The sequence below is a fragment of the Carassius carassius genome, chromosome 31 (assembly GCF_963082965.1).
Source record: "Carassius carassius chromosome 31, fCarCar2.1, whole genome shotgun sequence".
NCBI lineage: Eukaryota > Metazoa > Chordata > Actinopteri > Cypriniformes > Cyprinidae > Carassius > Carassius carassius.
In genome coordinates, this window is record NC_081785.1 from 2601232 (window position 1) to 2617601 (window position 16370).

General features: G+C 37.5%; 1 protein-coding gene across 2 annotated transcripts in view; it reads right to left on the bottom strand.

The window, feature by feature from the left end:
• Positions 1-9545: 9545 nt before the first annotated feature.
• LOC132111329 (antimicrobial peptide NK-lysin-like) overlaps positions 9546-16370 on the bottom strand; it is a 33026-nt gene continuing 26201 nt past the window's right edge. For both annotated transcript variants that reach the window (XM_059518534.1, XM_059518532.1), the window contains exons 3-4: positions 9864-9959; positions 9546-9793 (exon numbers count right to left, since the gene is read on the bottom strand). In XM_059518534.1, the coding sequence (XP_059374517.1) occupies positions 9617-9793; positions 9864-9959 (273 nt within the window). In that variant the 3' untranslated portion in view covers positions 9546-9616. The remainder of the gene's footprint in view (positions 9794-9863; positions 9960-16370) is intronic.

Here is a 16370-nt window from a genome sequence, read left to right on the forward strand (position 1 = left end):
AGCGGTTTTTGTTTTTATGTTACGTCAAAGTGGAGAAGACTCCGGCATAACCAAGACCGAGGCCAAGTTACACTGGTTTGCTGCGTCCTTTGTCGGATTACAACTTTAAATGCAGGTACTGGTTTGGAGCTTACTTGAATAATGTAACGTTAATGATACATATGAAAAACTACAAAATACACGAACACACATATCAGTTAAAATGCTTACTGATATCTTACAAAGGTGCGATTTTATGTAATTTATTGTCTTGACCATGGTGATCATATGTAGACCGGTTTGCAACCACTGATCTATAATATAGAATATATAGATATTATATATAGATAGTTATATAGATCAGTGTTTGCAACCCGTTTTTATTAAGCAGGTAAGCATGAAAATAAAACTGAAAAAAGTACATAGTATGAACATTGCTGTTTGATTTTAATATTCTGACAATAAATGTTGTTAGTTTAATCAGAGGTGGACTGTAAGGAAGTACATTAGTTAAGTTTACTCAAATATACAAATAAAAAGTACTATGTTTTGTTTAGATTTTCTCAGACAGCAGCACTACAAAAATATGGTATTTTACAACATGATGCATTGTTGTAGATTAAACTACCCAACAGTGTATTAGTAGGCAACTTTAAATTGAATAACATTGAACATATTTAGAAATTAAACAAATTATTTTTCAGAACAATACTGTACATACCTTTACTTTTACTCTCAATACCTAAGTATATTAGAGTATGCAAGATAATACTTCTACTTGAAGGATAGTTCAGCGAAAAATGACAATTCTGTGATCCTTTGCTCACCCATTTGTTCCAGATTTGTAATTTTCCTTTTTGGGTTAACTATCCCTTTAGCTAAGGTTTTAAACATAACTAGTAGATTTTAGCCCATATGGTTTTGGTAGTTACTAAAAGTAGTTTACTTAAGTATCTCAATATTTCTTCTACTAATTACATTGTCATGGAGCTAAACAATTTCTCTTTTCCTTCTTTCCCTAAATCAGACTAGACCCCTGTGCAGGATAGAGCTGAATGTGGCAGTGCTGGACAGGTGTTTAATGGTTTTGGCCCTGACAGTACTGCTGGATCTTCTGAGAAGTGAACGCCAACAGTGACGCATTCGCACTTCAAATGCGCCCTTCCAAGGTCCGAATTCTGACTTTGGGACAGCTTACGTTGTGACGCTGTGACGCAATTGCACTTCACATCCGCACTTTGGAGTCCACACACTCCAGTTTGGGACACCCTTCGTCGCGCTGCTGTGACGCATTCGCACTTCAAATGCGCACTTCCGAGTCCATGCACTTAAGTTTGGGACACAGCACTCGTTTCCCAAGCAAACAAGAACACCCCTTAAATCAGGGATGCCAAACTCAATTCATGGAGGGTCAGAGCCCTGCAGAGTCAAGATTCAACCCCAATCAAGCACACCTGATCCAACTAATCAAGTCCTTCAGGCTTATTTGAAAATTAGTATATGTTTTGGAGCAGGATTGGAAAAAAACTCAGCCCTCCATGAAAGTGGCGTGACATTCAGCCAAGTATGGTGACCCATACTCCGAATTCGTGCTCTGAATTTAACCCATCCAAAGTGCACACACACAGAGCAATGAACACACACCCAGAGCAGTGGGCAGCCATTTTATGGAATAAAATCACTGTCAAAAGTAATCATACGTAATTCAAAACATTTGTGTGTAATTTTAATATACTCGTGAGTAATTTAAAACTATTGTACGTAATTCAGTTTTTTGTCAGAGTTGGATTCCAAAATCTACGGCCACGACAGTTTACAGATACGGGATTTTGTGTGTTTTTTAGAGTACAACTCTAAAATGTACGACTGTGACAGTTTACAGACACGGCGCTTGTTTTCACAATAGCTCTGTTACACACGACATGCGAATTACGACTACGAAGTGCGGTGTGCGAAACGACTGTCAAAAATACGTCATCAAAGTCACAGGCATTACTATCCGAGGGAAGATGAATCGATTCAACGAAGTGCGCATGCGCCCCACCAAAGTTTTAAACCACTGGCGCCGAAATTGCGGATCAGCAGCCAATCGCTCACACACCTCGTCTCAGGTAAGTTAATTGTTATTATTTTTTTTTAATCTGACATGTTTAAGCAGGGGTCATCAAACTTGTTCCAGGCGGTCATGAGGTCGAAGCTAAACTCTGAAGGACACGGGCCCTCCAGGACCGAACTTGACGCCCCCTGTTTTTAAGGGTTAACGTTAGTTATAACTAATAACCGAGAGTAGCAATATTACAGCGATAGTATAGTAGGTAAGATAAGCTCTCAGAGTACATGTAACGTTAGGTGCTTAAAGAAGACAGTTGTTTAGGAGGTCATCGCTGCAGCCTGTAGCGCGATGATATAGGGTTACATAAAAGAATGAACAATTTTAAGTGTTGACTTCCTAACAGCCGTGTTACGTGCACTTTACGTTAATACACAGGTCATGCTATATAAGTGTTCACTGTTTAAGTATTGAAGTCATATTTCATTTATCACTAATAGTCTAGTCAATTTAGGAAAAAAAGGTTGAACAAATTGCAACAGAAGCAGACAGATTTTGTATCAATATGTACAAAACATTGGGTCTAGCCAGGTGAAAATGTCAAATTATGTTGACAAATAACAGTAAAATACTTAAAAAGTAAAGTAAAGTAAAAATCTGAGTGGAACCCATTTAGGCTACCCATGAGCATTAATACAGAGAGGCAGGAAGAAGTACTTTGGTTCCTACTTAGGCTGGTTCCTTTATTAATTTTTAAGAGATTATACTTGGGGCTGTTTCTGGGGGACGAGTCTGAGGCAAGAACATGAGACAATAGTAAGGAGAATGCAGAAGACAAAAGGTAGGCAAAATAAAAAGTAAATCCCCAGAAACACTCCCACGGACCCAACCCCAAACCCCTTCTCTGCATTAGTAATTAATTAAGGCTGGTTTCTAAAGTACTTCTTCCTGCCTCTCTGTATTAATGCTCATGGGTAGCCTAAATGGGTTCCATTCAGACCTTAATATTAAGTATTTTACTGTTATCAACAAGATTGAACAAGACATTTTCACCTGGCTATACCCAATGTTTAGATCTGTTGTGGTATTTATGCAAATTAGCACATACATTTATTTAAACCATTGATTTATCTCTATCAACATAATCACACACAATATTGTAGTAACAAGATGTTGTAATCTTTATTTGCTGGAAAATGACAATCAGTCAAGTTTGTGTTTTAAGCACATCTGACACATTCCTAAACCTGAAATGTAAAGCAGAACGTGCTCCACTGGCAGGTTATTGTAGAATATGTAAGCACACTGCCATATGCATAACTTATTTTTGCACTGTTAATCAATTTTACATTTTCACTTAGTGCAGGTTAATGTAAGGAAGATACTGTACTACAGATATTTAAGTCCTTTTAGTATGTACTCCACTTCTTCACTGCCTGACCATCATCTTGTTTATGCAGTTCAATGTTTTTATTATTTTTTATATCTAAAGCACCTTGTTCAGTAAGTATTTAGATGTTTTTCATATCTGTCACGGTCTAAGCATGATCTGTTTCTGTTGTTCTGATGAAGGAAGCTTGTGTTGGGGAAGATTCAGTGTCTGTTCAGGCACATGTGAATGTGCTACAAAGTGAGTTTCAGAAACACATTGACTGTCAGAGACCACACGACAGGAACATGCTCCTGGAGACGTTGAGAAAGCACGGAATGAATGTCAGTGGAGGATGTACTCAAAAAATACACATACTTCAGGACACCTGCTGGAGTGAGTATATTAAAAAAAAAACTTATCAACTGTAAAATATCTTGTTTCAAATCTTTTCAGGTAATATTTTATTCTTCTGTACCCTTTTAGCCCATCTGTTAAAAATTTAAAGCAATAGTTTTAGAAAACAATGTAAGATTTATCAGTGTATAAAAGAACATGAAATGCATGGTATATTGTGAAACTTATACATTAGCTTCTGATTGTATCTGCATTTCTGCAGTGTATGTAGCTACACCGTCTGAGCCAAAGAGAATGCAACAGAATCTGATGAATCTGAAAAGTGTTTTCTTTTTTTCTCTTTATTTTTATTATTATTATTATTATTGTTGTCATTATTCTTTTTATTTATTTTATGAAAGGGTACCCGGCTACACCTTTCCTACCATACACCTGATGGATACTGACTGTAAAATGTCAATCATAGGAGGAGAGCTCAGTGTGGTGACAGAAGATGGAATAGATGTGTGTCAGTGCACCAGCCTTGATGAAGCCTTCATAACAGCCTTGTGGATGTGTTTTGTGTTCAACATTGCATATCCACCACACCTGAGAAAGACACTGACTTTCCTTCAAAGGCACATTGTCAACATTAGAAGATGGAGACAAGCACTGTCAGTAACGTTACTCTGAATGATTTGCCTCTTGTATTAGATCCTCATGCCTTGACTGTACCATTGCCCAAAGTGCACTCGAATGACATTCACTCTTTTGAAGTTAATCCAACATGCTGGAGTGGTACATGCACATGAACCAAATAGCTTGCTCTTATTCTTTTTCTATTCTATCTGTTTTCTTTTTATTTATATTATTTAAAAGCCCTTGCTACGTGTACTGTGTTAAGCTAACTGAGACTTGTTATAGCTCTTATATATCATTGCTCTTTTTGTTGTTTTTGATTGCTTCCACTTTGTCCTCATTTGTAAATCGATTTGAATAAAAGCGTCTGATAAATGAATAAATGTAAATATTATTATAACCTGTGGTAGAGATGAGTGCCAGTCAACTTATTCCTGATTCCATTCTTTTAGAAACCATGCACAGGAAGCATATGTACTTCTGGTACTCAGTGAAGAGTCAGTAGTACAGTTGTATTATAATATAATGGAGAAGGGTCTGGCTGCAGACTTGCACTCTCAAACACTTGCGCTTCTTTTTTATTGGATATTTTATTCTACTTATTGGTTACTTCTTGTTTGAATCTCTCAACATTTGTTTTTCTCTTGTGTAGGGATGGTTGACTGGAAGTCTGTCAGTCCAGATGTGAGGAAGACATGCAGAGTGGAGCTGGAGCTCAGCAGATGTGTGATGGCTGTAGATACTGTGGTCTTGGAAAGAAGGGCATCTTCACAGCTGGATTCTGTTCTATGGACTGCTACTGCAGAATGAATGAATGAATGAGTGGTTTATCTATCCATCTATCTATCTATCTATCTATCTATCTATCTATCTATCTATCTATCTATCTATCTATCTATCTATCTATCTATCTATCTATTTACTTGAATTGGTGACTGAAACTGAAAGCTAAATAAATGTTTTAGTGGATAAAGCTGTGTCTGTTTGCTTAATTGGTTAATGTCACTTAAAACAAGGTTACTAAACTCTTCTGAGTAATTTTTAAATTTATTAGTTTTTATAAATTTTTACAAATTTTTCTTTATCAGGTAAAACCTAGTTTTCTAGTGTAACACTTTACAATAAAGTTTCATTTGTTGACTGATGTATTAACTATAATTAACTATGAGTAATGCATTTGATACAGTATTTATTAAACTTTGTTAGTTTATAAAAATACAGCTGTACGTTGTTTGTTCTTGTTAGTTCACTAATGTTAACAAATACAGCTGAATTTAAATGACTTTAACTTAAGAACAGCAAGAGCGACTAACCGTGTTAAGAGACGTTTGTATTCTCAAAAATAATTGTAATGTGTTTTTGATTATTGATAAACTAAGACCTAAACGTGCGGTGGTGATTAGGTCAGTAAGCCGTTTTGAAGGTACTTTCGAAAGTAATTTAAAATAATATTATTTACATCATTAACGCTGTTTTTACATTGGATATATTTCTATTGGTTTTATAGGATTATGTGTTTAATTTATCGCTTTCTATTAATCTATAGGCCAATAGCGATAAAGAGTATGACTCTTCGTTGAATCGATTCATCTTCCCTCGGATAGTAATGCCTGTGACCTTGATGACGTATTTTTGACAGTCGTTTTGCACACCGCACTTCGTAGTCGTAATTCGCATGTCGTGTGTGTAACAGAGCTATTGTGAAAACAAGCGCCGTGTCTGTAAACTGTCACAGTCGTACATTTTAGAGTTGTACTCTAAAAAAACACACAAAATCGCGTATCTGTAAACTGTCGTGGCCGTAGATTTTGGAATCCAACTCTGACAAAAAACTGAATTACGTACAATAGTTTTAAATTACGCACGAGTATATTAAAATTACACACAAATGTTTTGATTTACGTACGATTACTTTTGACAGTGATTTTATTCCATACCATTTATGCTGCGGCGCCCAGGGAGCAGTTGGGGGTTCGGTGCCTTGCTCAAGGGCACCTCAGTCATGGTATTGCCAGCCCGAAACTCAAACCCACAACCCTAGGGTTAGGAGTCAAACACTCCAACCACTAGGCCACAACTTCCCCACAATCTTTTTTTTTCTACACACCCCCCCCCCACCCCATTTAAATTGTGAGTTTACAAGATATTTGACCACTTTATTTTAATTTAAATTTTGTGTGAAATGACTCCGGGGAGCTGGATTTGAATAAGAAATATTTCTCTGTTCCAACTCTAGTTGTTTTGTGTCAGCTTTCTGGTGTATTTGGACTTGTCTGGAAACTCTTCTGTGACCTTAGTCGGCCTTCAAAGTCTCTTTAACGCCCTCATGGAGGCCCAGTGACCTTTGACCCATCTCAATCTTCAAGGTATTTTCTTTTCCTCCATTCAGGTTTAACTGCCAGTGTCTTGTCAGCTTGGATAGATAAATTATTTTATTGTGTATTTTGCTTTTGTATCCAGCCAGTGGTTTTATTGGTAAAAAAACCTGCACTGATAAAAGAATCATGGTCATGTCAAGTGTTGGTTTTTGTTTGTTCCCGTCTGTCTAATTTTCAGTTCTCATCAGCAGTTAATCTTCGTTCATTTAGATCACCTGTTCCTGGTTTTTAGTTCCTGCCCCTTGTTATCTGCCCTATTTGAGTTTGAGCCCATTATGTTCTCCTTGATTAATGTTATATTTGAATATGTGGTTTATGTTCATTTAGCTAATGTGAACGCAGTCATCGGACCCTGGTGCGCACAAGTGCGCACTTGTTCAGGAAGTAAAGTATCCCGTGCATTCGATATCATTGTTACCTCAACACACGAGAGAGCTGAGGTTGATTCCACACACTCCTAAAAGGTAAAAAAATAATTAAATAATTACAATGAATTATTATGCTGTGCATAATAGCACTAAAATAACAACAAAACAAAAAAATTACAACTATGCTCAGTCGCGTTGTGTTCTCCGTGCGTTTTCTGTGTGCGTTTGCAGTGACGTAAGGTGACGGGAACAACAGCAAACGAGTCCAGTGTAAAAGCCCTCTAAAACAGGGGTTCCCAACCTTTTTTTTGTGCCAGGGACCAGCATATTCATTAAAAAAATTCCAGGGACCAGTTGTCAATTTTAATGCCTCAATTTTAAGATGCATCGTTTGGAACATATCATCTGTAAAACAGTAACAGCCTATCATTTATTTGCATATAATGACTAATAACTAGGTGGCAACAAAGGCAACTTGTATGATTATACCAATCTTTTTCAACTTTAAGACCGGTTCACCAAATGTTTCCCTTTTCTCCCATACAATTAGGGCTACTTCAAAAGCAACTCACAGCACTCACTCACCAACAGGTGACAACGAAGGCTAATTGTATGAAAATAAGAGCCAGTTTCATCAGTCAGACAGTTTCAGAATACAATAGCAAACACAGTGATTTCAGACAGTAATTTTTAGAAGTATAAAATTAGATTAAGCTTTAACCTTTAACAAAAAATACCAGACCAGACCAATGAAAAGAAAACCATTTTAATGTGAGCATGAACTGCTAACTAATGTTACAATATTTGTAGCTGTGCACAAGACAAGCTGTTCTTCCTGGGCGTCCATAAAAAACATATAGGCATCCAAAACAATGCACACAAATTCCAGGATACAATAAACGAAATTTGAAATGGTCTGCTTCACAAATATGAACGAAAACCATCTCACAGTCTGATATCCATATCAGTGAGACCCCTGGGATTGCTTGGCAGCCACATAAACAAACATGATCACCTCATTTTCCCAGTGTTCCCAATTTAGCAATTTTGTTTCTAGATTTAGCAACTTTTCAGACTACACTAGCAACTTTTTTTCCAAAAAGCACCTAGCAACAAATTTAGCAATTTTTTACATTTATTTGGCAACTTTTAGCAACTTTTGGAAAGTGATTCTAATCAAAACAGCACACGTACAAGCTAGCTAAATAGACTGAGCGATTGATTCATAATTCCTTAAGATCCCTGTGGAAATAGCTGTAAAAACCGGAAGACAAAAGACAACGAGTGGGGGCGGGGCTAGCAAAAATTATTTGTTGAGTGCACCAGCAGTAACCTATGGCAGTAGCACGCACGCATTTCACATTTTTGGCAAAATAATTTAAACGCATTAAGTTCAGAGTACAATTGTTTGGTTAGCAAGTCACATTTTTTTTTTTTTTTAAAAGGACAAATTTATAATTTCCTACAGAAGTACCATTAGCACTTTAAAAAGGGCTAATGCATGCTAGTTCACTCACTGCTCACAAAACAGAAACAGACCGGTTAATATAGGCAGGGTAATGACTATCAAGTGAAGACTTTCCCTCTACGTTTACTGACAATTCAGACATGCTATTGTTTTCAGAGCATCTGATCAAAAATGGGAGAAATTACTAGTATGAATATGATGTCATTCAGTTTTTGACAAGTAACCAATTATATTGTTGTGAAAAGGGAAAATGTTTGTACAGTATATATTGCCAAATTATATTATGGTGTAGATTTCAGATTCACTCAGAACAATGAAAAAAGTTTTTTTTTTTAGTTTTCCCTGTCTAATTGTTTTTATTATTGTATAGCTACATGTTGTCACATCATAATCTCACAATAGCAGCATCTTGCAGTATCTCACATGAAGAGCTGATAGAGAAGCTCATTAGTGCAAAATGTACATTTCTGGATGTGTCACCACCAGCCATCTAAAAAAACTGATAATGATCGGTGTGACTCACTGGTCCTGTCATATTTTAAATCCCTCTTGTTATTCAAGACATTCTAAAAAAATTGTCAGGCAAATGGACAAATGCTTTAAAACATTTGTCTGTAAATACTGTTTGCTGTTTTTTTTTCATACTTGACTATAACCCATTATATTCTATTTATTCTTACTGTAAATTTGTTTTTTTTTAAATTTCAGAGATGAGTTATCTGTGGGCACAAGATATTAATGTGTGGTTCTGATGGACCAAGAAACGGACCAATAAAACACTAACTGAATCATCCTCTATTTGTAAAAGTATCATGTCACACAACATTAAAGTTTCTTTAACACATTTATTTTCAAATTGAATGCAGAATGCAGAAAAAAGTTGCAAAGTTGAGTGTACCATGCTTCTAATTTAGAACTGTGAAACGTTCCTTTACCCGGGCTTTTCAGAAACAAACAAACAAACAAACCAAAAAGCCTTATGCATTTTTTAAATTGATCAAATATGATTTTTAATCTTTTATAAGCTCATTAATTCCATGCCTGTTTTTTGCAAACACCAATGTTAACACAGATGGTTCCAGCGTCATCAGTAGTTGAAAGTTCTTCAACCAGAATGTCCGTGAACTGGTTCACTAACTTCCTACACATTGACTTTAGGAAGCCAATCTCATCACAGACCACCCCCAGCTTATTTTTTATGTCGTCCTGTTGGAATTTGAGTCATTATAGTCTCACATTAATTTCTTAAAGCTTATAAGAAAGTACTGATACTGACCGGAGTTGCTCCATTGGAGATCTGTTTTTTCAGTTTCTTCATCACCCACTTGCAAGCCCAGCACTTTCCAGGGAGTTGTTCTGTTTCTATCTCACCCTAATATATCAAGATATGGCAGTATTTTAGTATCACTAGTTTATATGACATTTAGAATCAAATTAGCAGTTCAAAATGGGCATGACTAGCTGGTTAAAAAACATTGTCTAGCTTATGCATCCTGCAAACACTCTTGAAGTTTCATTTTAGTATATGACAAAGATCTGGGCCCGTATTCATAAAGAATCTTAATGCAAAAAGTAGCTCCTAGTGACAAAATTCTAAGAAAATTCTTAGAAATGTGGGCGTTTACTCTTAAAATTAAAGAAAAAATCCTAGTAAAGAAAAAAGTAATTCAGAAAGCATCTTAACCCTTAAAAGAGGTCTTAAGGTCAAACTTGTTAGGAGCCCAGACGAGGACTTTTAAGAGGCTTAAGAGTTTCTTTAGCAGAGTAGAAAATGGCAGAAAGACGAAGAGGCAGAAGAAATGTTGCAGACAATGGATGACAGTGAGTTAATAAGATGCTATAGATTAGATCGTGCGGGGATCATGTTTGTGACTGATCTTATTAGAGACGTGCTAACATTCACACCTTGCAGGCTCAAAAACTGCATTTATGAATATAGCAGGCTTATAGGTGCGCACAAGCAGGGGGAATGAACCGTTAATAGTTTGTGCTATACGCTCCCATGTCTGCTTCTTGTCCCTTGCTGTGACACCCGGCCCAAATTTTCCTTTAAGAATGGCCTTGTGTTTATCCACTAACTGGGCTAACAGTAAACACTGTTCCTCTGTCCAGTTTGGCTTTCTCGCCCTTCTTGGTTTTGATTCCATGTTTGATACATTAAAACCAACATTCAAACCGCCACTTAAATAGGACAGCAATCACTGTAATTGGAAAGAGTGGAGCAATTTTTATCATTCTAAGCCAATCAAATACCTTATAGGAAATTAAAAGCATGGTAAATAAAAAAAGGATTTATATACACATTATACATTATAGATGTGTGTGTGTGTGAGAGTGTGTGTGTGTGTGTGTGAGAGACAGAGAACGGTCAAATAGGAAAAATTACGCATGTAAATTCAAAGTGAGAATTAGAATGGACCCTATACTTAAAATTAGTGTTGTCAAAAGACCCGGTACTTCGGTACCAAGTCGGTACTAAAAAAATTTAAATGTGACGGTACCAGGTTTCTTTAAGTACCGGTAGTACCGAGGTCCCGTTGAAACCCGGTTCAGCGCTATGATTTCCGCGAAGCAGAAAACGAGGACGGAATCTCAAAATCCAGTCATGAAAATAAAACTTACATTTTAATATGTAAGAATTTGTCAAAATTTGCATTAATTAATCAGATCAAATCTCCATATGGACCAGTATCTGTAAATGTTAAGCCACAAAAGTTGTTTGAAATATGAATCAGTGTTCTGCTGTTCTCTGTGTGAATTAATGAATGGCAGAGACGTGCTGGTTTGTTTACTACATAGACTGAAGCGCATGACGCTTGCATTAATTTCAGCATCTGAGCTTCAGAGTTCTCTCTCCATCAAGCGATCTGAACTTTTCAGTTCATCTCAATGTACGCACAGCGCACCTATTTTTGATGCTCGGAAAACTCTTTGTGAAGGCGCACGACTCACCGTCGCTTTACTGATAGTGCTGTTTCTCACACATGCAAAGAGAAAGAGAGCGAGAGTCTTACCACGCTGAATCGACACTCTATATGTAAACTATTCTTTGTTGTCTTCTCCTGTCAAAATAATGGGGTTCATTTAGAATTATTCATATTCATTTTCAAACAAGCAGACACACCGGTTTCGGCGGTAGTGGGCGGAGCTAATGCGCAAATGGCAATTTCATTGGCTGGCGCTGATCTCTTACAGTCCCTGTTTTGATTTCAGCAAATCAGTTTGACCGAACGCAGACAACGTGATGAATATTCATGAACCCAGCAGCTCATCAATTCATAGTTCATTGTATATACATTAGTATGATAGTAGAATTAGTAGTAGTCATAGGCGGAAATCGCGGGGGGGTCGGGGGGGGGTCCGGACCCCCCCTATCTGAGGGTTGTCTCCCTCTAAAATATAATTGAAATATGTGTATTGTAAATAATATAATGATATATAGTTAAACTAATTGTGTAAGTAGTAAAACAATACAAATGCAAACGGAGCAACAACAACAAAAAAAGTTTTAAACATCTCGAGTTCTCCCTGCTTTGCCTCACATTGCTTTGGTCCACTGCCTGCTCCCATTTTCATCTCACCTCACCACCGACATACACACAGTCTTGTACGTTAGATTAGATTAGCGTGGGTGCGCATTTAGATTTTCCCGTGTTCACTATGATTTAGTCGGTTTACTTCATTTAATATAGTCAATCTAATATAACATCACAATAAGAGTGCAGTTGTTCTCCCGATATTAGCATAACAAATGTGATTTAGATTTTTATAAAAATTGAATAAACAATAAGTTAATATTAAGTGCATTTTAGGCACCATATTGCCTGTTTTAGCTCTATTTCACCAACGAAAAAATGTGAAAACTAATCTACAGCAGTAACAGCACTAATTTTGAGAAACACACTGAGGAGGTGTTTCCTAACTGAATGAATCCACTTTTTGAACAAATCAGTCATTGACGTAATAAATAATTATTTTTTGTTTTTTCCCCTCTTTCACGTCTATACCGATCTCACTATACAGTTGTGTGAGGATGTATGTCTAAGAGTGTGTATGCCTTCATTTTGCTAGGCATGGCAAATGTTTTTATATACGCATGTTTTAATTATAACTGTGAAGCAACAACATTGCTATTAAATGTGCTATACAAATAAATAAAAGTTGAAGTTAAGTTCAAATTCCATTGTATTTTGGTGGCTTGATTTTGTAAACAACTTCAAAAACATTGCAAAAAAAAAATGTTTTGCAGAATGTTTTGGTCAATTTAGTCAGCTTTTTCATTGAACCAGAAAGAAACTTTGAGAAGAAGGATAATGGAACGTTCTCCATGCAATAGTAAGGCTTTCCTGTCTGTACACAAGTACAATCTTGCCTGTTTTATTGGTGTCCCCTTCAAAACTTGCTCGTGAGAAATGTTATGTTTATTGTCCCCCCCAACATTTAGATGAGATTTTCGCCCCTGGTAGTAGTATTATCTTTTAATAATAATTAATATGATCTATTACTATTTTTTTTTACAGAAACCCTCAATGACCAAAAATATCTTAAGCATCACCACCTTAAGTTCAGTTAAAATGACAAATATGCATTCATCCATCCATCCATCCATCTTCTACCGCTTATCCGGGGCCGGGTCGCGGGGGCAGCAGTCTAAGCAGAGAACCCCAGACTTCCCTCTCCCTAGACACTTCCTCCAGCTCTTCTGGGGGGACACCGAGGCGTTCCCAGGCCAGCCGGGAGACATAGTCTCTCCAGCGTGTCCTAGGTCTCCCCCGGGGTCTCCTCCCAGTGGGATGTGCCCGGAACACCTTCCCGGGAAGGCGTCCAGGAGGCATCCGGAACAGATGCCCGAGCCACCTCAGCTGACCCCTCTCGATGTGGAGGAGCAGCGGCTCTACTCTGAGCTCCTCCCGGGTGACTGAGCTTCTCACCCTATCTCTAAGGGATCGCCCAGCCACCCTGCGGAGAAAGCACATTTCGGCCGCCTGTATCCGGGATCTTGTCCTTTCGGTCATGACCCAAAGCTCATGACCATAGGTGAGAGTAGGAACGTAGATTGACCGGTAAATCGAGAGCTTCGCCTTGCGGCTCAGCTCTTTCTTCACCACGACAGACCGGTACATCGACCGCATTACTGCAGAAGCTGCACCGATCCGTCTGTCAATCTCCCGTTCCATCCTTCCCTCACTCGTGAACAAGACCCCAAGATACTTAAACTCCTCCACTTGAGGCAGGAACTCTCCACCAACCTGAAGTGGGCAAGCCACCCTTTTCCGACTGAGGACCATGGCCTCGGATTTGGAGGTGCTGATTCTCATCCCAGCCGCTTCACACTCGGCTGCAAACCGTCCCAGTGCATGCTGAAGGTCCTGGCCTGATGAGGCCAACACGACAACATCATCCGCAAAGAGCAGAGACGAAATCGTGTTGTCACCAAACCTGACCCCCTCCGGCCCCTGGCTGCGCCTAGAAATTCTGTTTTAGGCATTCATTACGCCTAAAAATAAATTTTTACATAAAGGCATTGTGCTAGAAATATTACTATTATTTAATAAAATGTATGTGATACTGCTACTACTGTTGAAAAAATGTATAAAACTTTATTTTTTAAAGCAATAAATCACAATATTTCTTCCATGTTTTAATTTTAATAGCAAATCCCCTTTATTTACCAAAAATAAAATGTTTAAATTTTATAAATTAAAAGACAAATTAAATTTGGGTGAAACTTGTTTACTGTTTTTCATAATTATATAACTTGTAGAAAAACTTTAAACACAATTGTAAATAAGTATAAAGAATGGCATTGGTTTTATTTTTAGTGCTAAAAAGTTATATATTTTTTAATTAGCATATTTTTGTGTTTTGCTTTGGTACCGAAATTGGTACTACTGAGAACCGTGGATTTTCACTGGTATCGGTACCGAATACTGAAATTTTTCAACACTACTTAAAATCACTCTTTTTGTCCTTCTTGGACAACCAACCAATCACAGTCTTCAAAAGATTGTGTCATACATAGCAACGGGGTAAACCCCGCCTCCTCACCTTACTCAGAGTTGCTCTTGTTGGTCAGAGGACCTTAGTGCTCTAGTCGGAGAGTAAGGATATAAAAGATCACTGATGTACTTGGGAATGAGGCTAGATAATGCTTTGTAAACAAACATCAACATTTTGAAATCCACCCTAAATTTGACCGAGAGCCAGTGTAAATTTCTCAGCGCTGGAGTAATGTGATCCCTTTTCCTTTTAATCGAAGTAACAGTCTGGCTGCAGCATTCTGAACAAGTTGTAATCGAGATAATGCATTTTGGGGCAAGCCACTGTACAGTTAATTACAATAATCTAACCTAGATGTAATAAATGAATTGATTACAATTTCCAAGTTAGAAGGGGAAAGCAAAGATTTAATTTTCGCAATTTGTCTCAGTTGGTAAAAACTGCTTTTTACAACGGCACTAATCTGCTTGTTGAAAAGAAGGGAGGAGTCAAAAATTACTCCAAGGTTCCTCACGGGGTCTTGTATGTTCGATGCTAACGGGCCTAGTTCGACAACTAGTCCAGGTTGACTGGACAAGGAGGATGGCACAATAAGATCACAAATATACCTTGGTGCACAGCCAGACAATGCCTTATAAACAAACAAAAGGATCTTAAAATCAACTCGAACCTTAATGGGAAGCCAGTGAAGGGATGCCAAAACAGGAGAAAAATGTTCCCTCTTTCTAGACCCAATCAAAAGTCTTGCAGCTGCATTTTGAACGATTTGTAATCGAGATTGAGGAAGACCACAATGAAAAGAGTTGCAATAATCTAATTGTGATGTTACAAAAGCATGAATTGCAAATTCTAAGTCTTTGCTTGAAAGAATATTCTTCAATTTTGCAATAGATCTTAAATGGAAATAGCTTCCTCTAATAACTGCACTAATTTGTTTATCAAAGAATAGTGAAGAGTCAAAGATCACTCCATGGTTTTTGATTTGTTTGCATACATTTGTTGAGAGCGGACCTAACTGTGCTTTCAGAGCAGGAGAGGAATCTGCCGGACAACCGAGAATTAAAACTTCTGTTTTATCCTCATTTAGCTGCAAAAAATTATTCATCATCCACCTCTTGATATCATCTACACATTCCAATAACACATTAAATGAAGCAGTGGTGTCAAGCCTTACTGGAAGGTAAAGCTGAGAATCATCTGCATAATAGTGAGATGAATGTTGTACTTCTGAAAAATGAGGGCCAGGGGCAGCATATAAAGGGAAAACAATAAAGGTCCCAAAATAGATCCCTGGGGCACACCAAATAAAACAGGCACAGATGACGAGGAACAATTTCCTAAATTTACAGAAAAAGTCCTCTTTTCTTGGTAGAAAGCAAACCACTTTAGAACAGTGCCCTTGACACTTACCATATATTCTAGTCATTCAAGAAGAATGTTGTGGTCAATGGTATCAAATGCAGCGCTCAGGTCTAACAAAACCAGCACAACACAAGAGCCTGAATCTAGAGCAAGCAATATACATTTGTAACCCTCAACAGAGCTGACTCAGTGCTATGTAATGATCTAAAGCCAGATTGGAACATGTCCAAAATATTAAAAGAATTCAAATAAAACTGGAGCTGTGAAAATAGTTACTGCACATTTCTGGATCAAGTTGAGGTTTTTTCAACATAGGTTGTACAATTGCGTGTTTAAAACTAGCTGGAACGACACCTTTGGCTAAAGAACTGTATATGATAGCAGTTACCATATGACTAATGGTAGAAAAAACATCCTTAAA